Consider the following 25,801-nt stretch of genomic DNA (forward strand, 5'->3'; position numbering starts at 1 on the left):
CTCACGCCGCCCCCGGGCTGGCGGGGCGCTGGGTGTGGGACGGGGTGAGGGGTTGGGGGGAGCCTTGCGGAGAGCGGGCGAGCCGGCGCCCTCTGGTGGCCGTGCCCTGCGCGGGCGAGCGCCCCCGGCGGCCTCTGGCCCGGATCCGCCTGCGTCGTCCTCTGACCCGTGCCAAGCAGTGGCTCCCGGGAAAGTGGCCTGCAGATCTGTGGTGGGGAGAAAGCCCTTTCCCACCGTCTTCCCTTTCGGGCGTGGAAGACTTGTGCCCACCCTCTCCTCTGAGGAGTGAATCCACCCCCTCTGTACATAGCCTCTTCTGTTGGTCTCGTTGAAATCTAGTCTCAGATTTTTAACTACCCAACTCTGCTGGGGGGTGGGGGAGCATCTCCCTCACCCCTTTCCTCGCTGGGTGCTGGACCCCGTTGCGGCCTGGGCTCTGCCTTGCACTATTCCCTCCTCCCTGGCCTGGCGGTCCCTCCCCCTCCTCCAAGGGGCAGGTTCAGGGGCCCGGTGCTCTTTCCCTCTCCCTCCCGTGTGCCCCCATGCCCATTTGCACAGCTGCCCAGGTACCCCCTACCGTGGGTAGGGGTCACAGGGAGGGGGTAGCGGGACCAGTCCCTGTATCTATTTAAAAAGTGATGATGTAATATATTGGGGTGGGAGGAGGTCGGGTCACCCTGGGCCTCATCTTAGCATTTCAGGTGATGGGGCAGCTTCAGGCCGGGGAGACCTGGGGCATGGCCCCAAGAGTGGGGACAGTGTGGCCTCCCCTCTCCCTACCTGTGGCTTTCCCAATCAGTGCCTTAGGGGGGGGTGTTTCTCCCCCTCTCCTGTTCCTTCCCCTCCCCCCACCCGCACCCCCCCACCTCGGGTGTAAGCAACAGGATGAAATAATAATAATTTAAGATTCACACTTGTGTCCACTTTTGGTTCTTTTATTGGAGGGATCAGGGAGAGGTGGGAGATGCAACGACTGGGGGTTCTGAAGTGGAGGAGACTGCTTTGAGGGTTGTGGGCTCCTGCACTGCTCTTGGGGGCTCAGGAGCTGTGGGGAGGCTTGTGGGATGCTGGCCTTCCAGGAGAGGCTGCTGCCAGTGTCGCCTCTGCCAAGGCCCCTGCCCCTCCTCCCGGTCACTAGAGAGAGGAGGAGACCACAGGCCAGTCACCATGGCCCTGTTTTCACAGGTGCACTCCTGCCCTGGCTGCTGGGGCCTCTGGCCCTCGCCCAGGCCCAGGTAGAGCACACACAGCAGCCTGTGGCTCTTGAGGTAACCTGCTGGTTTGGAGTGGTGCTGAGGCCACACAGCTGGGAAAGGTAAGAGTTGCCCATGGTGAGCTCTGCCGGTAGGGCTTCAGTGGGCCCTGCTGGTCGCTTCTCCTTTGGCGTCCATCGCCCTAGGATGTGCCTGCTGCACAGTTTTCTAGGCAGCCCTTGAATACTGGTGGTGGCTTCCCCACCTCACTGCCAGCCAGGCCTTGGTGTGTGTTCAGAGTTTCTGGCTTTCACCGCAGCACCATCTCTCCAGTCCTCCCAGATGCTCAGCTGCAGGCACCCAAGCTGGCCACCTGTTGGCCCAGCTACCTCCTTGGCTGCCTGAGGACACAACCACCTCTGGCCTGTCCTTCCTTAACCTCCTTGCCCTAGAAACCTTCATCAATGACCCTTCCAATCCCCTTACCACCACCCCATCTTCTGCTCCTTGGCCACTCACAGGCTTTCTTCACAGTGCTTGCCTGACCATGGCGGTGACTGAGGCCCGCCGGCTCTCCCAGCCCTTTCCCTGCTGTAAGAGCCTTGCTGAACTCCCCCTCCCCCCGCAGGCCACTGCCTCTTGTTCTCACATCTTGCATCAGGGTCCAAACCTCAGCTAGACTGGCCCTGGCCAGCTGCTGCTCCTCCCCCAGGCCAGTCATCTCAGATACTACTTCTTTTCCCAACTTGTCCTTCCCCTGAGCTGCCCAGAACTCACCAGCAGCCCTCAAATCCCATCCGCAGCTGTCACGCTGGCCAGAAAGAACCAACACGGAACCAAGCGCATGCAGTGGCCGCTCGTAGTTTTCACCATTACCAGGGCCTCCGCCGCCACCTGGAAATCCCTTGGCCTCCCCCACAGGCTTCTCTGCTCGCCCCGCAGCAGATATTTCCGCCTTCGCCACCCACTCCTGGAAACCTTTATTCCACTCCCAGCCACCCCCTGTGCTGTCCCAGCAGGTGCCCCGGCCTCCCACGCCCCTGAGAAAAAGCAAGGCCACCAAGCTGCAGCAGGCTCAACTCTGCACACAGGAACCTGGATCTCCACTCCTGCCTCAGGCCAGCCGGCTGATCTCCAAAGCCACCCTGTCCATCCGGCCCTGGAGGCCAGACCCCTGCCTGGATCTACTGATCTTGAGATGGAGACAAAGCTTTCAGGGGCAGGCATTTGGCCCACCTGTTTAGGTGTTGCTTGGGATGCCTATTTCTACTGTATTGCCTGGGTTTGAGTCCCAGCTTCACTTTCCCATGATGCACCCTAGAAGGTGGCAAGTAGTGGCTCAAGTACTTGGGTCTCTGCCTTCCTCCCCACCCCTCAGACATGAGAGCCTTATGCTGAGTTCTCTTGTAGCTTTGGTCTGCCTCAGCCCTGGCGTGAGCATTGTAGAAGTGAGCCAGCAAGCAGAATGTACCTCTGTGAGTGTTTTTTTTTTTTTTTCCAAATAAATGAAATAAAAATGTAAAGATTAAATATCTTTTAGGACCCAGCACAATGGCTCAATTGCCTAATCCTCCCCTTTCAAGCACCAGGATCCCATATGGATGCCAGTTTGTGCTCCAGCTGTTCCACTTCCGTTCCAGGTCCCTGCTTATGGCCTGGGAAAGCAGCTGAGGATGGCTCAAGTCCTTGGGACCCTGCACACAACCACCTGCGTGGGAGACCCAGGAGAAGCTCCTGGCTTCGGATCGGCTCCTACCTTTGGATCAGCTTAATTGTGGCCATTGGGGCCGCTTGAGAAGTGAGCCAATGGATGGAAATTGTTTTTCAGTTTCTTCTCTTTGTAAATCACCATTTCCAATGTAAATAAATATTGCAAAGGCAGATGTAAAGAGAAAAGGAGAGACAGAGACGATGAGATCTTCCATCCCCAAATGGCATCAATGGCTGATCCAAAGCCAGGAGCCAAGAGCTTCTTCCATTTCTCCCACATGGGTGCAGGGCCCTAAGGCTTTGGGCCATCCACTAATGCTTTCCCAGGCCATAAGCAGGGAGCTGAATGTGGGGCAGCTGGGACTAGAACCAGTGCCCTTATGGGAGGCTGGTGCTTGAAAGTGGAGGTAGCCTATTGAGTCATAGCACCAACCCCAAAAGTAAATATTGACAAAAGTGTCTTAGTGCTAGGCCCCTCCAAGTTCCTCTCACTCGTATGAGGCTAATTCCCTCCTCTTCGTTCTCAAGCTCCTCCTCCTCTTTTTAAAAAAGACTTATTTGAAAGAGTAACAGAGAGGGAGAGATAAAGAGAGATCTTGATTCACTACTTCACTACCCACATGGCCACAACACTCACGGGCTAGGCTTGGCTGAAGCCAGGAGCCAGGGACTCCATGCGGGTCTCCCAAGTGGGTGCTCAAGCACTGGGGCTACCTTCTGCCACTTTCCCAGGCACATGAACAGACAACTGGACAGGAAGCAGAATGCTCTGACGTGAGCTGCTGATGTCCCAAGCAGCAGCTGAATCCACCGCACCACAAATCCAGCCCTGATTTCTGGGTCCTCTGTGCCATGCACTCCTCACCCCACCATGGTCTGGTCCTGGTCTTAAAGAACATTCCCCGAGGAGGAGGTGTTTAGCCTAGTAGTTCAGATGCCTGGAGAACCGGGGTTTGAAATGAGTTTCTTGACCCTAGCATCTCGCCAGTGTAGGTCCTAGGAGGCAGTGCTGATGGTTCAAGTCATTAGGTTCCTGAAGTCCCTAAAAGACACCTGGGTTTTGTGTGTGTGTGTGTTAAAGCTTATTTATTCAAAAAGCAGAGTGATGGGGAGAGAGATTTTCCATTGGCTTGTTGACTTCCCAGATGCCACACACGTGGGACTGAGACTGGGTCAGGTTGAAGCCAGAAGCCAGGAACTCCATCCAGATACCTCATGTGGGTGGCAGGGATCCAAATGCATGAGCTGTCACCTGTTGCCTCCCAGGATGTGCAACAGTAGGAAGCCCGATTGGAAGTGAAGGCGGGACTCTATCCCAAGCACTCCAGTACGGGGTGCAGTGACCTAAACATCCATACCGCAGCACCCTCCTTGAAGCACTGCATCGGGTGCCAAAGCTCCCAGTTTTAGTCCCAGCCCAGCTCCAACTCTTGTAGGCATAGCAGGAATGAGCCAGCAGGTGGAAATGAGCTCATTCTCTCCTCGGTCAAATCAATGAACAGTTTTAAAATGCCCCCACCCCAGTGCTCTATCCTTTGCTGGACACAGTGGCCAGCCTCCAGTCCTGTTTGCAGTTGACTCTTCTCATGGTTCTTGCATGTGTGACACTCCTGCTTCCTTGAGCCCGTTTCTCCTTAGTTTGTGATTGAGCTCCCCCAGGGTTCTGTCCCATCCCCCAGGCCTTGCTCCTGCCATAACCCCCTGCCTTCAGGATGATCTAGTTCTTTCTCTAAGTCAACAACCAACTCCAAACACACCTACGACCCAGAGCCCTGCCCCCGGGCATCTGCAGCTGGCTGCCCTGTGGAGACCTCAGAGATCTCCAATCGGGCCATCGTCTTTCCCAGAGCTGACTCTGCCCTAATGTTTGCCTGACCCAAGCACAGAAACCCAGACTGTGCTCAGTGCCCGGGGTGCCTGTGGCCATCACTGACTGTTCTCAGGCTAGAAGAGAGACCCATCCTCTCCGTCTCCTGCTCTGGCCAGCCCGGGTTCTGTCGTGTTGGTTTGCGGCACAGGTAAATGCGGTTCTTTCGGGCCTAAGGTCTTCAGATGGCCAAGGAGGCACTGACCCACCTCTCTGCAAGCTCCACTTCCAAGTCCTTCTCCCAGCCCGGCCCGAGTCTCCACCCAGATGGCAGGCCTGGCCTGGCTTGGCCTAGCTGTGTGTCTTTATTTACCCTTCTGAATGTCTCACATTCTCCAGGCCTCTCTGGAATGCTTCCCTGGTTTCTCAGTCCTACAAGCTACCAGCCTGCCCCAAACCCACTGCCTTTGCCACCTCTCCCGATGGTGATTCTACTAGAATGTGTTTTGCATCTCCTGGGCTGTCCCCACATCCCACTGAATGATGTCCCTGTTCCCCAGCACTCTGCCAGCTTGAGCTCCTTCCTTTCCCTCATCTCCACCTGCCCCCACTCCAAGCCCACGTGACCTGACAGCCTCCCAGGGCCAGCTCCTGCTGCTGGCGGCTCACCTGGACTCTGTGGAGCTGGAGTCCCCTGCGAGGCCTCCTCCGAATGCTTCCTGGAGCTGTTGCCGTAGCCACCGCTCCTGCTCAGGGTCCTTCCTCCCAGCAGCAGCCAGCCAGAGCCGGGGGCCCTCCTCATCACTGGAGTCCCTGAAAAAGCCTGGGGACTCAGTGACCACCCGTCGGTGTCTGGGGTGGAGGTGTGGGGGAAGAGGAGGGGTGGCTCCTCTCACTGCTTGTAGGGATTCCATCCAGCCATCCCGCCCTGTCAGAGGACTCACAGCTCCAGGTCCAGGTCCCCCTGGTAGGAGAGGGGAGCTGTGCACACAGAGCAGGTGTTGTCCAGCAGGCGGTAGCAGGTGTGGCAGTAGAGGCCTGAGTGGGGGAGCCCAGAAATTGGAGCTGGCCCATCCCACTGTGCGCACTGGCTCCTAGCCCCTCCTCCTGAGGGCACCTATGCAAGGGAGCATCCTAACCAAGTGACAGGCATAAAGAGGAAGCTGCCTGCTGAAACGGCTTGTCCACTCCTGGAGGAGGTGGGCAGCAGGGAGGGAAGAGAAAAGGGCCCCCCGCCATGTGCTGAGACTGCATAACAATGTGGGGAAGGCCATTCTCATCCACCAGAGAGGGGCCCCCTTCCCAGCGATCTCACCGCGGCACCCCGGGGTGCTGCAGGAAACAAAGTTCTGCATGTCCTCTTCACCCTGGGGCTGCCCACAGCCCAGACAGTACACCTGCTGCCGCCGGTAGTGATTGGCAATCGGGCTCAGGCAGGGGCACCTGAGGAGCAGGTGGCAGACACTAAGCTATCCAGCCCACCAGCCTCACCCTCTTTGCAATCTAACCCCTGGCCCTCTGCCATGGAGGCCTTTCTCCCTTTATTCCCCACCCTAAAAATACTCATCCTGGGGCTGGTACTGTGGTATAGCACGTTAAGCCTCTGCCTGGGCACTGGCATACCATATAGGCACTGGTTCGAATCCCAGTGCTCCACTGCAGCTCCACAAGCTCCCTGCTTGTGGTCTGGGAAAGCAGTGGAGGACAGCCCAAAGCTTTAGGACCCTGCACCCATGTGGGAGACCCAGAAGAAGCTCATGGCTGTTGCTTCTATTTGGGGAGTGAATCAGCAGAAGGAAGATCTCTCTAAATCTGCCTTTCAAATAAATAAATAAAAAAGAAAGAAAAGTTCTTATACTGCAGTCTCCCTCTCCAGGCAGGACTAGCATGCAGGGGCCATCTTCAATGCATGCCCTCCTGACACTGAGGGCAGATGTTGATCCACTCTGACCCCTGGCTCTTCTGTCTGCTCTCCCCTCATCCCTGCAGGGAAGGGGCAGTGGGCTCACCAGTTGGCCAGCACTTGCACCGTGCTGGCATAGCCCTGGTCAGCCGCACGCCGTCTGACTGTGCGACGCAGGGCATCCAGCAGGTTGGTCCGGCGGCTCAAAAGCATGTTGTAGAGATAGACAATCCTCTCCTGGGGTGGCGGGGGCAAGGGGGAGGATGGGGATAGCATCCCCTGTGCCCACCTCTCCTGCCTGTTCTTTCCCTCCTTCCAACCCTTATGAATCTCTTGAGGCCTGGCTCTGGCACCACTTCCTCCAGGAAGCCCTAATGATTTCCCCAGGTGGAGCGACTCACTCTCTGCTCTGGGTTGCAGCCTTGAGACTATGTCTGGCTCAGCCTGGTGTTCTGGGATGAGCACAATAATGGGTACCCAGGGGTGCTCAGGTAGTGGGCAGTCCCCATTCACATCTCAACACGCAGACACAGCCTCCAGACCCACAACATTTGGAGCAAGCTCCGGCTCAGGAAGCCCTGGCCTCACAAGGCACCATTTCTCCCAATCAGCCTGTACCTGGGGCCTGACCACCTATAGTGCAGGTGACTTTCCTTGGGATTTCCAGCCCAGGAGAGAGGCCTGGGGGCTACTGAAGGGTTCTGAGTTCCCCAAGTCAAGGCCGCCAGCCAGAAGCTCAGCCCACCCCACCCCACGGGCGGAGGGGGCAAGGTCAAGGGCTCTAACTCCCATGGAAGCCTCACCTGCTCCCGGGAGGGGTAATAGGAAGCACAGATGACCCGCCGCAGCCGACTGACGTAGTGGCCAAACAGAGTGACGAAGAAGCACAGGCCATACATGGTGCCTGGAAGCACACAAGCTTGGAGCCCAGTCCCAGCCCTGGCCCCAACAGCCCTGCGGGCCCCGGGGCACCCTCAGGGGCATGGCAGATACCAATGGCAATGTAACCGGAGGTGTCCGGTTCCGACGGCTGTAGGAGGCAGCGTCGGGACAAGATGCTGACGTTGCTTTGTTGGAGGACGTCAAAGGCTGACACCAGGTCACGGAAGATGCTGCTGGTATAGCCAGCTCCCTCCACGTTGATGGTCAACAGCACAGGGCCTGGCACAGGGAACACCATGTTAGGGTTACCCATGGCAGGTGCTGGCTCCACCATATAGGAGAGCAGCCAGGACACTCTACCTCCATATCCAAACTGATGACTCCCTCAGACTCCCCAGCACAGTGCTCTGGGCCTACCTGGGCCCAGTGGCCCCCAGTCCAGCAGGACCACCTGCCCAGGCTACCAGGTCTGAGATGACCTTAGCAGTTCATAAGTCAATCCCTTTCCCTCCATGACCACCCAGAAATATTGTTATTTTAAATTTGTTTGGGAGACAGAGGGACAGAGAAAGTTTCCATTTATTGGTTCACCATTCAAAAGCCTGCAACAGCCAGAGGTGGGCTGGGCTGGAGCCAGACTTCCAGAATTCATCTTCCCATGTGGGTGGCAGAGACCCTGGCACTTGAGCCATCACCTGCTGCTGCTCAGGGTGCGTATTAGCAGGAAGCTGGATTGGAAGCAGAGCTAGGACTTAAACCCAGGTACTCTGATTGATACACAGGTATCCTGAACAACATCTTAACCACTCCAGCAAACATTGATTTGGAATTTTGGCCTGGGCATGCACCACCACAGACCCGGCACTCAGCACTTGGTTCTTAGGGGTGTTTTTGTGTTTCTCGGTCATCCTGCTGGGGCCGTGGAATACAGAGAGAGTCATTCTCTCCCTTGACCAGTGGCCCTGGTCAGCAGTCTAGCAGGCGCTTGACACATACAATTTACTTTTCTCCTTACAGCACCCCACAGAAGTGGTGACTGTGAGGATTCCTGAGTTCAGATGTAGAACCCTATGTGCCTCTTTGCAAGCCACCAACTGATAGGAGACTGAGGTGGGACACAAACCCAGGCCACTGGGAGCTTGTGTCTTGACTGTGGTGTTGTAACCTTGAGCTGGACACGGGCATTAGCAGGCAGCGGACAGGCTGACAGAAGGGAACAGTCAAGGACGTGCGGACAGCAGGCAACCCCCAGGAGTCAAGGTGGGACTGAGGGAAAGGCCTGGGTGTGGCCGGGCAGGCGCAGATGGTGCAGGTGCTTACTGCGGGCCACGATTTCTCCCTGCAGCTGGTACCGGGCAAGGTCAAGCACCCAAAAGACAGCGTAGTCCAGGAAGACGAGCAACATCACCAGGAGGAGGTGCCGCATGAGGTTGAAGATCTCCAGGATGTAAAACACCTGCTCCCAGCGGGTCAGGATGATGGAGCCTGCATGGGCTGGGCTACTCAGGAGGCTGTTCCCTGCTCTCCTTCCCCGACCAGACCCCAGCTTGTGTCCCTGCCTGGGCTTGCTCGTGCACTAGGAAGAGGGAAAAGAGAGGCAGCTGGGAGGCCCCTTGGGCAGGCAGGGCTGGAAAGCACCCCACAGGGGCAAGGGGGGCCTGTGGCTGCAGGTGCAGGTCTGGCATCTCCACCTGGGCACCCCCAGCACCAGGAGCCCTCCCTCCTGGGTGTGTCCCTTCCCTGTCCAAAGAGTCCCCCCAGCTTCTCTGCCCCCACACCCCCAAATCCACATCCATCCCCTATCTGTACTCCCGACAGCCTTGGCTTTCAGCACCCGCCCTGACTCCTGAGGGCTCCCCAAGGACAGTGTCAGGGCTTCCCACCCACAGGGCCTGAGGTGCTCTCAGGTTCCAGCACAGGCCTCAGGGAGTGGGGCTGGGGGCAGCTCACCCGGTTGGATGTAGCGTCCAGCCTCATGAGCAGTGAGCGGCAGCACTGTGGGCAGCCCTGCCATGGAGCGCATGGCTTCCATACGCAGGAACCGCTTAGTGATGTAGACATTGTCAAAGTCGTCCCAGTTCAGATAACCGTAGCGGTAGTACAGGGCCCTAGGGAGTGGGGGGGGGGCATCCTGAGTGGCTCTTCTTCCCCCCTGCCACATTCTGGGGGTGCCCGTGGCAGCCCTGGTCAACACTCACTGCAGGTAGAGGAATGTGATCAGCAGGGGCATGGTGAAACCCATCAGCGACAGCACCTCCCGCGCACTGTACAGCTTCAGGCTCACGGCCTCACGCAGGTCCAGGGCCACCTGCGACAGGCTCCGTGAGGCATTCAGGTCCACGGAGAAGTAATGGGTGGTCGTCATGTTGAATTCAAATTCCTTCCGCACCCTGTTGATGAGCTGCATCACAGCTGTGGCCGACAGGCAGGGGTGAGCCGGGAGAGAGCCAGGAGCCAGCAGAGGTGTCCCTGGGGGCAGCCAGAACCCTCACCCCTAGGGTCTCCATAAGGGAGTGTGGCCTTGAGCCCGGCATGCCCCAGCAGTGGCCTCAGGGACCTGCGCCAGGGGTGGGAGGTGGAGACCCTGCTTCGTAGCAGCCCAGTTTTGTTGAGCCACCCCCATCCTGGCTGAACTAGGGTTTGCCGTCTGGACCACTATGGGGACGTTGGACTGTAGCTTCCTGGTAGTACTTTCTGAGGCAGTAGATAGGAGCACTCGGGGCTGGTGGTGGTGGAGAAGAGAGGGAAGCCCCTGGGGTGCTGCCTGTGGCTTGCTCACGAGTACGGATGGTCTTGCGCAAGAAGGTCTGGATGGCCCTGGGGATGACGCAGAACACCTGCACCACTGAGCACAGGCACCAACCCAGTCAGCGGTGGGGATCAACACACGGCTTGCCCTCACCCACAGGCCCTCTTCTCACAGAGCCTGCTGGTCCCTGTCTGGCTGTCTTGGGCGGCGGTGAGGGTGTGTGTATTTGTGTTGGAAAGGGGCATCTCAGTAGGGCTTCCCTGCTTGCATCCCAGCCTCCTTACTGGCTCCCTCTTCAGCCCCTCCCCAGCCAAGCCCCATTCCCGCTCACAGCTGGCAAGTCCACAGAGGACCAGCTTAAAGGGCATGAGCACGTAGCACAGGTGGTAGGCACGGGGTATGATCGTCATGCATTTGTCCTTGGCGTTGTCAAAGACCTGTGCGCATTTGGAGTACGGGTTGCCCAGCTCCGAGTTGCACACATCACCGATGTGCAGCAGCCAGTACCACACGTTGCGTAGAGCCCTGACTGGACAATCAGGGAGTGGGGAGGATAGACTGGCACCCCAGGGCTGTGGGCACCAGAACATGCCAGAGCACGCCAGAGCACACTGTGGCTATGGCTGGGTGAAGGACACATGCCTTCTGTACCCCAGCCCTACACCCCTCACCCCTGCCAGCAGGAAGGGGCCACCCACAGGGCTGCTTGATATGCTCACCCACGTGCTTCACACCATCCATGATCGACCGGAAGAACTTGCGTACTCGGTCAGCCACCACTTTGGCCCGCCGGGCGATGGCTTTAATCTTGTTCAGGGCACCTGGAGGCATAGCGGGGCACAGGGGCAGGTGCTGTCCTCTGAGAGCAGGAGCTGTCCCCCCAGGGCGCTGGGGTCTGGGGGCTGTGGGGCAGAGGGAGGAGGCCAGGGACCAGGAATGGCAGGGCAGGGGGCAGCGAAGAGGGACAGGACAGGGATGCAGAGTAAGTGGGGCCCAAAGCTGCGTTTCCAAGCCCAGAAACTCTGTAAGTGATGCGGTCAGCAGGCCTTGGGAGGAACGAACATGGGACAAGGGTGCACGCCGGCCAGTGGGAGACGAGGCGGCTCTTACTGACAAGGGGCTGCTTGGCCCTCTGCAACATCTCGGCGGTCTGGTTCAAGGCCAGCTCTGCCCCGCAGGCCACAGCCTCACTGGCCTGGCTGAAGTTGTGCAGGGTGTTGGCACAAGGCCCCTGGAGCACCAGTCCAAAGGCAGCCACCAGCAGGAGCATCCGGCCCTGCCCTGGGAGGAGTTAGAGATGCCATTACCAGCAGGGACCCTCTCTCCTGCCATCCCCACCCAGTAGTTTCATAGCTTGCCCTCACTCCCTGTGGGTGCCAGACTCACTGGAGAAGGCCTGGGGCAGCAGGAGCAGGACAGTAGCTCGGACCTGGCGGGAGAAAGCCATGCCCAGGCTGAGGAAGGCAGCCATGGTGAGGGTTCCCACCAGGCAGCCCCAGGGGCTCAGCCCCTCCACCAGCAGCTCCAGGAGCCCGTAGATCGTGGCCAGGGTCAGGCCCAGGGTGAAGCCCCCGGTGCTGCGGACCACATCCCGTGCCAGGCTGGGCTCCTGGACCACCCAGAAGTGCATGGCGTCCTTCTTGGCTTTGGGCATGGCTGCAAGGGCCAGGGGTAGCTGTGCCCACCGTCTCCAAGAGAGACTCTGGGGCCGCCTGGAATGTTGTGCCACAATCCAGGGTTCCGGTGGGGCTTGTAGTACACCGCTGCCCTGGGAACCCCCAAGCCAGTTCTGAGGCTCAGAGTTGTGGGGGGACAGGTGAGGTTCGCATCTCCTTCCCCTATCTCAGAACCAAGACGGAGTTGCAAAGGTGCAGATCTCACTGCTGCATCTCACCAGAGCCTCACGATTGAGTCTTTCCTCAGGCAGACTTCGGAGCTGAGAAAGGGCTCCCCGGGACAGACACATGGACACTGACCACGCACAGAAGGGAGCTTGGCGGCCGAGAAAGAAGCTGCCTCACACCAGTGCGTCCACCCCAGTCCCTGCCCTCCAGGAACCCCCTGCCATTGTCTCAGGGTGCCCTGCCTTCCAGCCTTCCTGCCCAGTACTCCCCTCCAACCCAATTTTCTCCTCTTCACTCCTTCACACCTGCCCCATACCCCAGGGGTCCCTCATCCCCCTGTCCAGCTTCCCTACCAGCCCTACCAGCCCCAATCCACTACTGCTCAGCGCCCCAACACCAACGATGGGCTGCTGAGGCAGCTATGTCACCCCCCCAAGCCATGCACAGGCTCCTGAACTGGGGGCTGCCAGGCCCCTGTGGCCGGTTCCTGAGGCGTCAGCCTGGCGAGTTCCCTGTCACCACCTTCCTGCTGGGGGCAGGCACCGGGGGGCTCCTGGCTGTAGGTGAGTATGGAAGCAGAAGGCCAGGGCTGGGCAGGGGCTGGGCAGGGGCTGGGCACGGGCTGAGCAGGGCTGGGCAGGGGCTGGGCACGGGCTGGGCAGGGCTGGGCACAGACTGGGCATGGACTGGGCACGGGCTGAGCAGGGCTGGGCACGGGGACTGGGCAGGGCTGGGCAGGGGGACTGGGTAGGGCTGGGCAGGGGGGCTGGGCAGGGCTGGGCAGGGGAGCTGGGCACAGGGACTGGGCAGGGCTGGGCAGGACTGAGCAGGACTTGGCAGAGGCAGGGCAGGGTTGGCAGGGGCTGTGTCATCTCTGGACCTGTAACTTGACCCTGTGCTCTCAGGCCTCTTCCAGCTCTTGGTGAACCCTGTGAACATTTACGAGGAGGAGAAGATGGTAATACTGTATAGCATGGTAGGTGAGTGCTGGGCCAAGACCAGCTGGTGTCTGACCTATTGCCCTCTTGAGGGGGGTGATTCAAGGAGAGGAAGCCCCTCCTCGTTTAAGAAACAAAACGCAGTTCTCGCCTCTCCAAGGCTGTCTCCCCCCACAACCCATGTGATATGCTTCTAACCCCCACCACCCTCCTTCTCTCGCTGGGCTTCCACAAGGTGAGTACTCAGGGAAGGCTGCTTGGAGAAGGCATCTAAATGGAGACTTTATATCATTAAGTGCTGGGCTGCAAGAGAAGAAAGCCCACTTCACGTAGTTGAACCATCCAGAAAGTTGATTAGCTCAAGTAGCAAACAGGTTCAAGGCCAAGTGTTCTCAGAGTCTGGATCAGCCAGCAGCTCAGTAACCCCTCCAAGGTCCCAGGCCTACCGGTCTACCGGCCTGAGCCACAAGATGGCTGTACCTACTCCAGGCATCACTCCTTCACGCAGCAACATCAAAGACCACATCCTTCTTTTTAAAATTTATTTTTACTGGAAAGGCAGATTTACAGAGAGGAGAAAAAACAGAGAGAAAAATCCATAGATTGGCTTACTACCCAGATGGTCACAATAGCCAGAGCTGAGCCTATCTGAAGCCAGGAGCTGGGAGCCTTTTCCATGTCCCCCACGCAGGTGCAGGGTCCCAAGGCTTTGGACCATCCTCGACTGCTTTCCCAAGTCACAGGCAGGGAGCTGGAAGGGAAGTGGAACAACCAGGACACAAACCAGTGCACATATAGGATGCAAGTACTTTTAGGATTAGCCACTTGAGTCATTGCCCCGGCCTGACCACATCCTTTTTCAGCAATACAGAAAACTTCCTGTAATCTCCCCCAGTAGACTCTGTCTCTCACATCTCTTTGGCCAAAACTGCAATATGGGGGTCAATACTGTGGTTCAGCCCCGTTAAGCCACTGCCTTGTAACATTACATCCCCTATGAGCACTGGTTTAAGTCCAGGCTACTCTGCCTTTGACCCAGTTCAGTTCCCTGCTAAGGTACCTGGTAGAGCAGCAGAGCGTGGCCCGAGTACTTAGAGTCCTGTTAGCCACTTGGGAGACCCAGATAAGAGGGTCAGGCTCCTGGCTTCCACATAGCCTTGTCTTGATCATCACAACCATATGGGAAGCAAACAGCAGCTAGAAGAGCACTCTCTCTCTCTCTGAAAATCTACCCTTCAGATAAATATAAATCTTTAAATTTTTAAATCTTAATAAATAAATAAATGGACTGCCAGGCGTGGCTACTCCAGAACCTATCCCAGGCAAAGGGAATAGAATCACCAAGTTTACTCAGTGAATTCTGCTGTCTTTATTATGATTATGTGGCTCCAGCCAAAATCAGGAGCCTGGAACTCCTTCTGGGTCTCCCACATGGTGGGTGCCTGAGGCCCCAGGGACTTGGGCCATCTTGCGCTGCCTTCCCAGGAGTATTAACAGGGTGCTGGATCAGAAGCAGAGCCACAGGAATTCCAACCAACGCTCCAATCTGGGATACCAGTGTGGCAGTTGGCGGCTTAGCTCACTGTACCACAAAACTAACCCCGGACTTCTGTTTGATATCAACAGGAAACTACTTTTTCTTTGGCCACGTTGCTCAAACATGTTCTTCCACTGGTGGCTTTTTACGTGGACTTTATCTTTCTGGTCATTTTCCTTTAGTAGGCCTCATTTTGCTTCTGTAACAGAGACTCATTTTCAGGGGGCAGTGACCAAGTGCAGTCTGCATCCAAACCCTAACCTTGCAGTCACTCTGCAGTAACCCCGTCACCATCCCCACCCCCACCCAGGCCTGGGCCTCAGCATGGGGTCTGCAGCGGAGAAGGGGGGAGGGGTGGCTTGGTTTGTGCCCTCATTTTTTTTCTTTCCTCCACTTCCTTCCCTTTCTGGTTCTTCTGATATCAGAAAGGGGATTAGAAGAATGAGAGGAAAAGGGACAAATAGTCTCCAGTCGCCGATGCTGTTGGGACTCTGGTCTTTCAGCCCAGCTGGGCGGGCCTCCTGGGGCCTCCAGGGACTGTGACCCCAGCCCTGCCCAGCGTCCGCCTCCTGTGCCTGCCTGCTCCAATTGCCTCTATCCACTCCCAGAAAAGCTGCTTGTCTGGTCTCTGGACATGGCCTGGCTGGGGCCAAGTACCAGAAGCAAACAAGTCTCTACTCAGGGTGAGCCCCAGGCAGACACCTGCCGCCCTCCCAGGGCTCTGGTCAGCATGTAGGTCAGCTATGTGTCAGCCACTGTCCCCAGCCACAGTCCCTGGCCAGTAGGCCTTGGCTGGCTCGGACACACCTACATTCATGCCACCAAGGGGGGCGGGGCAGGGCCTGGCAATCTCCCTCAAATAAAACCCAGTTTGTGCCAGCCAGGGACAAGGCAGGGTGGCACCCCGACGATGACGAGGCTGGCCACAACCCTGTAGGATGAGGTAGAGCCAGCCATGCAGAGAATGGGGGCCAGAGGGAGGGCAGGCTCCTGCTGAGGCTTGAAAGTCAGAATGGGCTTAGCATGTCCCAGGTCCCAGGAGGCAGCGGTGAGGGCTGCTTGAGCCGACAAGGGGCAGGTGGGCACCCTATTACTGGGTCTGGAGAGCCTGCGATGGGGTGGGGACCTCACCCTGGTGCAGTGGAAAGGACTCCTGAGCTGACCAAGGCTTTGACAAGGTCACTCACCTTGGCTGCCCAAGGACGTGGGCGAGACAGCTGTCGCCCCACTGAAAAGGGCTGGGGACTCTGGGGACAGGAAGGGGGCACTAGAGGGCAGCCTTGGCCTTGACTGGACACATGCCCCTCCCTACATGAGGCATCTTCTAGCTGCTTCCGTGCCCAGCTCCTCCTGCTCCCTGGGCCTGGAGTGCCCACGTTGCCCCGCCTACGCATCTCCAGCCCCCTTGCCCACCACCCTCTGCCCCTCCACCCTGCCCCTGCTGGCTCCCAGGGCCCCGCCAGCACCTCCCCTTGTGCTTGGCACATGCTGTTGCTGTCATCTGTTTACTTGTCTGTCTCACTCCCTGGATAATGAGCGTCCCACAGACACCACGGGGAGACACACGTGGAAGCGCGGGGAGACACACGTGGACATGCGGGGACACGGGGATGGGCCAGCCAGTGCCCTGGGGGTCGGGACCATGGGGCTATGCAGGCTTTGACCTGTCCTGTTTCTGGAATGTTCTCTTCTCTCTCTCTCTCCCTCCTCCTTAAACACCAATGGCCAGTGTGAGTCCAGCGGGGACACAGGAGGTGTAGGCTCTCCTACCTTGCCCAACACAAACACACACACACACTAATATACTCTCCCCTGCCAACCACCAGTCACCTCTCTGTGCCCTGCTGGGACCAGCAGGTGGCTGAACGCTGTATCAGGCTGCAGGATGAATGAAGGCGTGCCCAGGGAGCTTGGTCATAGCCAGAGCTGACGGCCACATAATCGGGCTAACGGTGGTTCCCCCATGCAATGGAGGGCTTGTGGCAGCTCCCGTCCTGTGCTCTTCCACAGGTTTGGGGGCCGTGGGCTGGGGCACCTCCCCTCACATCCGCTGTGCCAGTATGCTGCTCGTTCCTAAGATGCTGGGCAAAGAGGGCAGGCTTTTTGTCCTAGGGTACGCCCTGGCTGCCATCTACGAGGGTGAGTGAGTGTGTGTGTATTCCTCGGTCAGTGACCCTGGGTGGGAGGTAGCCAGGCAGGGGGATGTCCAGTGGCCACTGGGCCTAGGGAAGAAGAGAAACTAGAAGCTTTTTTACCCCAGCTGCTCTGACCTGCTGTGTGTCCCTGAGAAAACTCCTCTCTCTGGTAGGGAAAAAAAATTCAAGGATTGAGCCACAGGTGCCTCAGCCCTCATGCTGCCACAGCTCTGGGGAAAGGGAGGGTGTGAGAGAGTAGCAGGCTGCACAGCCCCGTGACCCTCCCTTCCCCGGGGACCTCTTTCTACAGGTCCAGTGGCCAACCTGCGGCACAACCTCAATGAAGTGGTGGCGTCGCTGGGCTGCACCGTGGAGCTGCAGATCAACAACACACGCTTGGCCTGGCGCACATCCACCGCCCCGCTGCGGGCCGTGTTCAAGGACCTGTTGGTCAGCAGGGGCCCACTGTCTGGCTGTCACTCTGGGCCTAGTTTCCATTCCAGCATGGGATGTCTTTAGAACTCTTCCTGGTGCTGGCCTGAGGCACTGAACGTTAGCAGAGCCATCCCCCTCGTCTCCCAATACTGGGTGAACGATATTTGATTCTGGAAGTTGGGAACCTTGGCCTTGAACCCTTGGAAGCCTTGAGGAATGGGAAGTTTGGGAATTGAGTCGCTCCAGGGCTGGAGTTTGGGGGTTGGTTAGGAGGACTAAGGGAGGGGTACCTGGGGGCCCCCCGGAGGAAGGGGCGTTCAGACAGTAGGATGGAGGGTTGAAACCAAAGGACCACTGAGAGGTGAGGCTCTGGGCTGTGAGCGAGGGACCCAGGAGAGGGGCAGAGTAGCCCTGGGTGTGAGCTAAGGTCATGGGATGCAGGGCACAGCAGGACAGCGAACCCAGGCGTGTGTGTCTCTGGGCCTCTGCTGTTGGGGGGGGAGACCTGGAATGAGGTCCAGAGCTTGACCTGGGGCAAGGAGAGGCAGGGAGGGCAGGTTTCAAGTGCTGTAGCTCTGAACCTCTCCCCCTCTCACCCCTCCACCACCAGAGCAGCAAAAACGCCCTGAGAGCAGAGACTCGCAACATCTCCACTTCCTTTGAAGAACTGGACGCCCAGGTGCGCGGCGAGGACGGCTACACAGCTGAGGAGGCCGCTGGCACCGCGGAGGAGGCCTCAGCCCCAGGCTCAAGGGCCCGCGCGCTCCCTGTCTCCCGACTCCGCCTCTCCACCCAGCAGATGTACGAGATGAAAACCAAGCTGCGCTGCTACAGTGAGAGGAGTCCCTGGTGGGCAGTGGAGGGCCCAGGGTGGGGTGAGAGGTCGGCAGAGGCGCTGGGACTTGAGACGCCGCTTCTCCCTGTAGACATAGTGAACAAGGCCATTCTCAGCTGCCACGGCTGGTTCACTCAGAAACACCAACAGTGCCTGCAGCGCATCCAGGTCCCACTCCTCAACCACCTGCTCTGCCTGCCCATGAAGTTCAAGTTCTTCTGTAACATTGCCAAGGGTCAGCGCAAGAGTGGGAGGGCAGGGAGGACTGGGCTGGGAGCCAAGTCCTTGGGGACTGCTAAGGGTAGCTGTTTTGGAGGAGATTTGAGGTCTGAGGATCCAACACTGCTCACCGCTGACTGGCTTTGGGGCAGAGCAAAGCTCTGAGTGGCAACTCTCCCTCAGAAAGTGGGTGTCTTCCAACATTTGAGAGGATCATGCAGGTGAAGCGGGGCCAGAGCTGTCAGAGCTTGTGGCCTGTTAGCATCAGTGTTTGCCTCCTCCAAGAAGGGAGGAGAGGGCAAAACATGGGGCAGTAGAAGTCACAGGCCAGGATACACAGAACACCTGGAGGGGAGCTGGCTGGGCTGGGCACCGGGCCGCCCTCACCACCCAGCCTGTCCGCCAGTGATGGGGGTTTGGTGCCGCAGCCGCATCCCAGTGGAAGGGAACTTCGGGCAGACCTACGACTCCCTCAACCAATCTGTGCGAGGCCTGGACCATGAATTTTCAGCAGACATTGACATCAAGGTGCAAGCCATGCTGAATGTGGGGTGGGATGGGATGGGGGAGGAGGGAGCTTTAGGGGACAGGGCTGGAAGAAGGACAAATGTGATGTGAGGGAGGCCCAAAAGGGTGTGAAAGAGGGGTGCTGGGTGGGGGACCGTGCTGATGCTGGGGCTGGTGGGTGTGGGGTGGGGCTCAGCAGCACACATAGGCTTAGCCAGGGCATGGAGTGTAGCCAGGCAGTGTTGGGGTGGGAGAAAGAAGGGACCGCTCCTGAGGGTCCTGTGAAGTTCTGGGTCTTGGAGGGGTGTGTGCGGCGGGGAGAGGCATGGCAAAGCAGCCCGCTCGGCTCTGTCCTCCCCCACCCAGGAAGAGAAGCAGAGCGGGCTGCTGGGCCTCAACATGAGTTGGCAGCACGTGAGCACTGAGGTGCGGGACTACGTGGAGCGCCAGGAGGCCCAGCTGGAGTGGGCCCTGAGCCTGCTGCACACACTGCTCTCCTGCGCCTTCCTGCTGGTCCTGCATGCGTGAGCCTGGGTCCCCCTACCAGTCACAACCCCTTCCGCTGGGGTTGGGGAATGATACAGGGAACTGTGTGTAACATGGCCATTCTGTCCCTGTCCCCAACCCTTCCTCGCCACCCTGACATTTCTTCTTGCCTGACTTCTCCCTGTTGCCTCTGACTTGGCACCATTTTTATCGCCCAGTTTGGCATTCAGTCTCCCCCGCCCTGCTGCGCTGGCAGCTACTTGCCCTCCGTTTAGAACAAAGTCCTCAACTCCACCCAGCCCGGTGGCCACGGCCTGCTGGGCTCCTGCTCTCCCACTGACCTCAGGACCCTGCCACTTCCTGTCCCCACCCCAGTGCCCGAGATGGGTAGGGGCTTGGGCTGCCGCCCCCATGCTGTTGGTCCTGGAGTGAATACTGGGTGGATACCCAGGGCTTCTTCCTGCCCCCCAGCAGCTCCTGGTCTCTTGGGTGGGAGAGCACCCCTGAGGCAGCCAGCTCAAAAGTGATCTGGACAGATGCTGGAAGCAGGGACAGAGGCAGCACCCACAGGAGCACAAGTGGGGCGCCCCTTGCTGAAAATGGTCAGGGTGTTGTGCTGACATGGATCCTGGTGTGTGCGAGGCATGGGGGGCAGAGCCTGGCCTGGAGGGTTGGGCCACAGTGGCGATGACCAGAAAGGGCCGGAGAGCCCAGTGGCGAAAAGGCTTGGTTATTTTCAGGATGGATGGATATGGGAGGGGGAGGGGAGGAGTTGTGGCAGAGGTTAGGGAGCCCAGCTGGGGCGGGGTGGGACAGGAGATGGAGGCGGAAGGGGAAAGGTACAACGGGCCTCAAAGCCAGCTTGCGGGAGGGGAGGAAGGAGGCACGGAGTCAAAAGCCACTTCCAGGCTTTCAGCCTGGGTGAGGTCATTGGCTAAAGGGACCCAGCCAGTGGGAGGGCAGGCCCTGGCTCCGGAAGCCCAAGCACCTCCGAGGTGTGTCCACAAGGGGGCGCGCACAGCCTGTTTTTGCATCGGTAGCTCGGTAGCTGTTTTCTGTCTTCAAGGCAAAGGTAAAGGAATTTTACAGGGTCCCAGAACCAATTGCACTGGAATTTAAAATGTCACACGTCACAGCGCTCATTTAATGTATTTTCACAGTCTTAAATGTTTTCAACGACTAGTGTGTCTTTCTCTGGAAACTGAAGCATTATGGAAGGGCTTCAAGATTGACATGGGAGAGGTGCACACAGGTGCACACATCTGTGCACTCACAGATGCACCACTGTAGTGCTACAAGGTAGCCAGGAAGGAGGAAGGTGACTGGGGACATGAGCTGTGCCTGCAGTCTCCCAGGGAAGTGTGCTGTGGGCAGAGCCCAGGGGCAAGGACTGGGGGTGCTTCTGCAGTCACCCAGCTCTGTGCCTGCGCAGGGCTCTCACGTACAAGGTGCCAACCTGTCCTGGTTCTCACGCACACATGCCTCACTCCTAGGCAGACTGCCCAAGCCCTCTCTCAGCCCCCACCTGGTTTCCCCCACACACACACCTTCCACTGCCCAACGGGAAGGGAGGCTGTGGTCTCCTCACTATCACCGTTGTCTAGCACAGGACCCAGTGGATGGTGGTCAGTGGGTTGGAAGCCTGGGCCTCACGGAAGTCCATGGCTAGGGCCAACTTTGTGGGCATCCCATATGGGTGCTGGTTCATTATCCAGCTATTGCACTTCTGGCCCACATCCCTGCTGGTAACCTGGGAAAAGTAGCAGATGATAGCCCAAAATGCTTGGAACCCTGAACCCTAGTGGGAGACCCAGATGAACTTTAACAGGTCTTGGCCTTTGTGGCTATCTGGGGAGTTGAACTAATGGTTGGAAGATCTCTCTTTCAAATAAATGAAAAAAAGTTTGTTTTACTTTCTTTTTTTTTTAAGATTTGTTTTATTTTTATTGCAAAGTCAGATATACAGAGAGGAGGAGAGACAGAGAGGAAGATCTTCCGTCTGATGATTCACTCCCCAAGTGACTGCAATGGCCGGTGCACGCCGATCCAAAGCCAAAAGCCAGGAACTTCCTCCAGGTCTCGTACACAGGTGCAGGGTCCCAAGGCTTTGGGCCGTCCTTGACTGCTTTCTCAGGCCAGAAGAAGGGAGCTGGATGGGAAGTGGAGCTGCCAGGATTAGAACCGGTGCCCGTATGGGATCCTGACGTGTTCAAGGCGAAGACCATAACCGCTAGGCCATGCCACCAGGCCTGAAAAAAAAATTTTTTAACATATTTTTTCAAGATTTATTTAAAAAAATTTAAATGGAAAGTCAGATATACAGAAGGAAGAGACAGAGAGGAAGATCTTCCATCTGCTGATTCACTCCCCAAGTGGCCACAAGGGCCTGAGCTGAGCTGATCCAAACCCAGGAGCCAGGGGCTTCTTCTGGATCTCCCATGCAGTTGCAGGGTCCCAAGGCTTTGGACTGTCCTCGACTGCTTTCCCAGGCCATAAGCAGGGAGCTAGATGGGAAGTAGAGCCACCAGGATTAGAACCAGCGCCCATATGAGATCCCGGGATGTGCAAGATGAGGACTTTAACCACTAGGCTATCATGCGGGCCCTGAAAAAAAATTTTTTTTTAAGGGGCTTCCATGGTTGGGGTGGGGGAGGTGACCCTTCGAAAGGTGACAGCGCATCCACCTGTCCCCAGCTCCTTCTCCTACATGGACAGCTATAATCACGACATCCGCTTCGACAACATCTACATCAGCACCTACTTCTGTCAGATCGACGAACGCAGGAAGAAACTGGTGGGTGGGCACAGCCCTGTCCTGCTCCCGTGGATGCCTAGCTGTGTGCCCTGTGCAGTCTGGCTGAGGTCCCCAGGAGGCCAGAGGGGATGGGATTAGAGGCTACCTCTTCCAGCATGGACACATTTCCCTCTAAGGGCAAACGGACTCTACTGCCGCTCCGTAAAGCCGAGGAGAAAACCGTCATCTTTCCCTGCAGGCCCACCATCCAGGGCTCTGAGATGGCCAACGTGGTGAGCAGGAGAGGGGGGAATGCCAGCGGGGGTGGGCAGGGGCAAGTGAAGGCCTGGGCTCTGCCCTGGAGTACCTGCCGAGCCCTCCTACTCCTCCCTAACCCGCCAACTCCTGCTCTCTGGGGCAGCTGAGAGAGCTCCTAGAGACACTGCCGGTCCTGCTCCTGCTGCTCCTGCTCTTCGGGCTGGACTGGGCCCTCTACTCCATCTTCGACACCATCCGCCAACACTCCTTCCTGCAGTATTCCTTCCACAGTGAGCTGGGGCCGCCTCCAAGCTCTGGGCCGGAAAGACCTTCCCCACCCCTAGAACACCAGTACTGCTCCGCAACTCCCCCAGGGAATCTCTCCCTGGCCTTAGCCCTGTGGGCACCTGACCGCTGTTGCAAGGCCTCAATCTCCCCTTTGCGACAGCGAAGGGCTGGTTGGGTCCCCTGAGACACACTCCCAAGCCTTGGCCTTCCCCACGCTCCCACTCCCCCTCCACTGAATGCCCCACTGCCCTCTCTGGTCCCAGGCAGCCATAAACTGGAGGTGAAGGTCGGGGGAGACTCCATGCTCGCTCGACTGCTTCGGAAAACCATTGGGGCCCTGAACACCTCCTCGGAGATGAAGATGGAATCCAACAACATGCGTAAGTGAGGGTGGGGCAGAAGATTTCAGGGTGACAAGGTGTGTGGTCTGGGCCTTGGTGTTGTAGAAATAGGAGTCAGCAGGAGTTGGGAAAAGGGTCAGGAGCGCACATGGGAAGGCTTGGAGGGCTGGCTGGAGGCAAGCTTGGGCCAAAGGGGGCTGGGAGCTGCGGCTGAGGTTTCCAGCACCTTCTGGAGCAGTACTGGCTCACAGAACTCTGTACAAGCCACAGTCCCAGTCACCCCAGCCCCGCTGAGCAAATAGCCACAGGTGCCTCCTTGTGGCTACAGCCCTGACACCACCGACCTGCGGGTAGGGGCTGGCAGGTGAGCTGAACAATGTGGGGCCTCCCAAGCCCGCAGCTCCCCCCACCAAGGCCTGCCCCTCCCGCAGCCTGTCTGCCCCAGCCTGTGTGCCTAGACGCCAGGGCCTACTGGAGAGCTGTGCTTCCCACGGGTCTGCTAGCGTGCCTCTGCCTGGCCCAGGCCTTTGCCTACCGACTCCGGCGGGTCATCGCGGCCTTCTACTTCCCAAAGGTGTGGCCCTCCTGGGGGCTGGTAGCCTCCCCGCACGTCCCCACACATCCCCACACCTCCCCACACCTCCCCACACCCAGAGTCCTCTCCACACCCGACCCTTGGCCTGCAGCACACTCACTGTCCCCACAGCGGGAGAAGAAACGGGTCCTGTTCTTCTACAACGAGCTATTGAGAAAGAGAGCGGCTTTCACCAAGCTCAGGCGAGCTGCCATCCTGAGGAGGGCGCGACAGCAGAGGGCTCCGGCAAGTCCTGGTGGGGCGCCGCCCCTGACCTCAAGTCCACTGGAATACAATGCAGACCACGGTCCCCTCTCTCCGCCCCCTCCCATCATCCAGTTCCTTGAGGTCAAGGTCAGGTTCACTTCTATTATAGTCCAAGCTTCAGCCCAGCTTGGGGGTGCTTGGGGACCCCAAGGCAGACAAAGGAACCAGCTTTGATGCAGCCTGTTCCAAGAGGGGCCATCAAAGAGAGCTCAGCAGAAATGGGGTGCCCAGTCAGAGGAGGAAGTGCCAGCAGGTGGACTGGGCAGATGGCATGGGGACAACTCGGCCCAGAGAAACAAGTTTTAATCCATACTCCCTTGATCAGCGGTGTGACCTTGGCCATGTCCGCACCAGACCCTGTCTGTCTGAGGCATCGGGAGGCTGGAAAGGTCCGCAGGGCCTCCTCACTGGACACCAAGCTGTGGCACCACCAGGGCCAAGACTCTCCCTGCCGTGTGGTCTTGAGCGTGCACCTGCTGTGTGCACTGCCCTGTGTGCCTTCCCCCTGGAGCATAAGGGGTTAACCCTTTCTTCTGGTTACTGCAAGGTCAGGTCTTCCGGTGGCAGGTTCCTGTCCTGGGTATTGTCACTGGGTAGCCCTGGGGAGGTGCCCACCTAGCCAAGGTTTTCTCACTCTACACAAGATGATCTTATTGACAGTATCTGTCTTTGAGGGTTAATGTTCCCATCAGGTTCATTCACCTAAGGCAGCCTAGCAGGAAGCCTCCATCAGTGTGATTTCATCCTTCCCCCACTACCCACAGTCATTGGTATTGCTTCACTTCTTCCGGAGTGTCCAGTCTGCTCCCGCCTCCCCATGACGTGTGTGCACAGGGACCAAACCAGCAGGCCCAGAGGACACTGATGGCAGGGCCCTGGGGGCCGGGTGGGGGGCTGTGAAGAAACCAGGACCCTGGGCGAGGCATGCCGGAGGCCCGGGACTGGGGAGGAACTGTGGGAAAAGTCACGAGGGCACCCCAGGAGGCCCCTTGTCTGGGAAGGGGGAGATGAAGATGGTGATGGTGCTGGCCTGTCGCCCAGGTCTTCACCTCAGGGCAGGCAATGGCGACGCAGATGGTGTCCTGCCGCTGCACAGCGCCTCCTTCCGCGGGTGCTGGCTCTCTCCCCCGTCCCTCCCTCTTCTATCTTTCCCTCTTTCTGGCCCTCCCTCCCTCTCTCTCTTCCTTTTTCTCTTCCTTTTTCCCTTTCTCTCTCTCCCTCTTTCTCCCCGTCTCCCGCCCCTCAGGACCCCATCGCCCCCTCAGGACCCCATCGCCCGCCCCTCAGGACCCCATCGCCCCCTCAGGACCCCATCGCCCGCCCCTCAGGACCCCATAGCCTCCTCAGGACCCCATAGCCCCCTCAGGACCCCATTGCCCGCCTCTCTGACCGCCCCCGCCCCGACAGCGCCACCATGTGGTGGACGTCCTGCACCGCCGCTGCCCGCTCGTGCGCCGCTGGCTGCGCCGGCGCTGCGTGGTGTGCCAGGCGCCCGAGACGCCCGAGTCCTTCGTGTGCCCGACGCGAGACTGCGGGACCGTGTACTGCCTGACGTGCTGGGACGACATGCGGCAGCGCTGCCCGGTCTGCACGCCCCCGGAGGAGCTCTCCTCCTCCGCCTACAGCGACAGCAATGACGACACCGCCTACGCCGAGTGAGGGGCGTCCGCCTCAATAAACCTGCCTGACACTCTCCCGCCGTCCACCTTCTCGGGGCCGGGGGGTGGGGGAACCAGGAGAGCCGGGCGGCTGCCCCACGGGGCGGGAGGGGCTTCTGCTGGATCTCCAAAGGCCGACTGAGCGGCAGGCACGAAGCAGACGGAAAGGCAGCGAAGCTGACTGCTTAGGGACCCGCGGTCAGAGCGATGTTCGAGTGGGAAGAATCCGGTCTCCGCGCCGGCCCTACACAGCTGGGGGAAAGCGGCAGTGCGGACCGAGGCGGGCCGGGGGGCGGGATCGGGGCGGGGCCTCGGGGTTTCGAATCCACAGTGGGCGGGGCCTCAGTGGCTTTAGGACCCCCGGAGGGGGCGGGATCGGGGCGGGGCTTCGGATCCACCGGGGGCGGGGCCGGGGTGAGGGCGGAGCCTCGTCGGCTTTGGTACCCGGAGAGGGCGGGGGCAGGGGAGGGGCCTCGGCTGCTTTAGAACTTGGCGGGGGCG

The 25,801-nt window shown here is 58.7% G+C and overlaps 2 protein-coding genes across 4 annotated transcripts; one reads left to right on the forward strand and one right to left on the reverse strand.

Moving 5' to 3' along the window:
* Window positions 1–947: 947 nt before the first annotated feature.
* On the reverse strand, window positions 948–11,939 carry DCST2 (DC-STAMP domain containing 2). Its single transcript, XM_004589214.2, has 15 exons — window positions 11,631–11,939; window positions 11,355–11,525; window positions 10,964–11,065; window positions 10,576–10,773; window positions 10,275–10,340; window positions 9,694–9,907; window positions 9,446–9,603; window positions 8,816–8,980; window positions 7,607–7,774; window positions 7,417–7,517; window positions 6,720–6,850; window positions 6,026–6,153; window positions 5,655–5,748; window positions 5,380–5,523; window positions 948–1,134 (listed from the first exon to the last, which is right to left on the reverse strand). Exons 1-15 carry the CDS (start codon window positions 11,896–11,898, stop codon window positions 948–950), a joined length of 2,295 nt encoding a protein of 764 aa, XP_004589271.2. The 5' UTR covers window positions 11,899–11,939.
* Window positions 11,940–11,995: 56 nt separating this feature from the next.
* On the forward strand, window positions 11,996–25,335 carry DCST1 (DC-STAMP domain containing 1). 3 transcript variants are annotated; one of them, XM_004589215.2, is made up of 16 exons: window positions 11,996–12,269; window positions 12,526–12,651; window positions 12,994–13,068; window positions 16,574–16,702; window positions 17,009–17,148; window positions 17,744–17,966; window positions 18,060–18,203; window positions 18,594–18,715; window positions 19,061–19,218; window positions 21,875–21,974; window positions 22,112–22,207; window positions 22,336–22,462; window positions 22,724–22,840; window positions 23,233–23,375; window positions 23,508–23,621; window positions 25,050–25,335. In XM_004589215.2, exons 1-16 carry the CDS (start codon window positions 12,209–12,211, stop codon window positions 25,299–25,301), a joined length of 2,127 nt encoding a protein of 708 aa, XP_004589272.2. In that variant the 5' UTR covers window positions 11,996–12,208; the 3' UTR covers window positions 25,302–25,335. The 3 variants fall into 3 exon arrangements, with proteins under 3 accessions (XP_004589272.2, XP_058516359.1, XP_058516360.1); XM_058660376.1 differs by lacking the exons at window positions 23,233–23,375; window positions 25,050–25,335 and having other exon boundaries at window positions 23,488–24,262; XM_058660377.1 differs by lacking the exons at window positions 23,233–23,375; window positions 25,050–25,335 and having other exon boundaries at window positions 23,508–24,262.
* Window positions 25,336–25,801: the final 466 nt, after the last annotated feature.

This window comes from Ochotona princeps, chromosome 2 (assembly GCF_030435755.1).
Source record: "Ochotona princeps isolate mOchPri1 chromosome 2, mOchPri1.hap1, whole genome shotgun sequence".
Lineage (NCBI taxonomy): Eukaryota > Metazoa > Chordata > Mammalia > Lagomorpha > Ochotonidae > Ochotona > Ochotona princeps.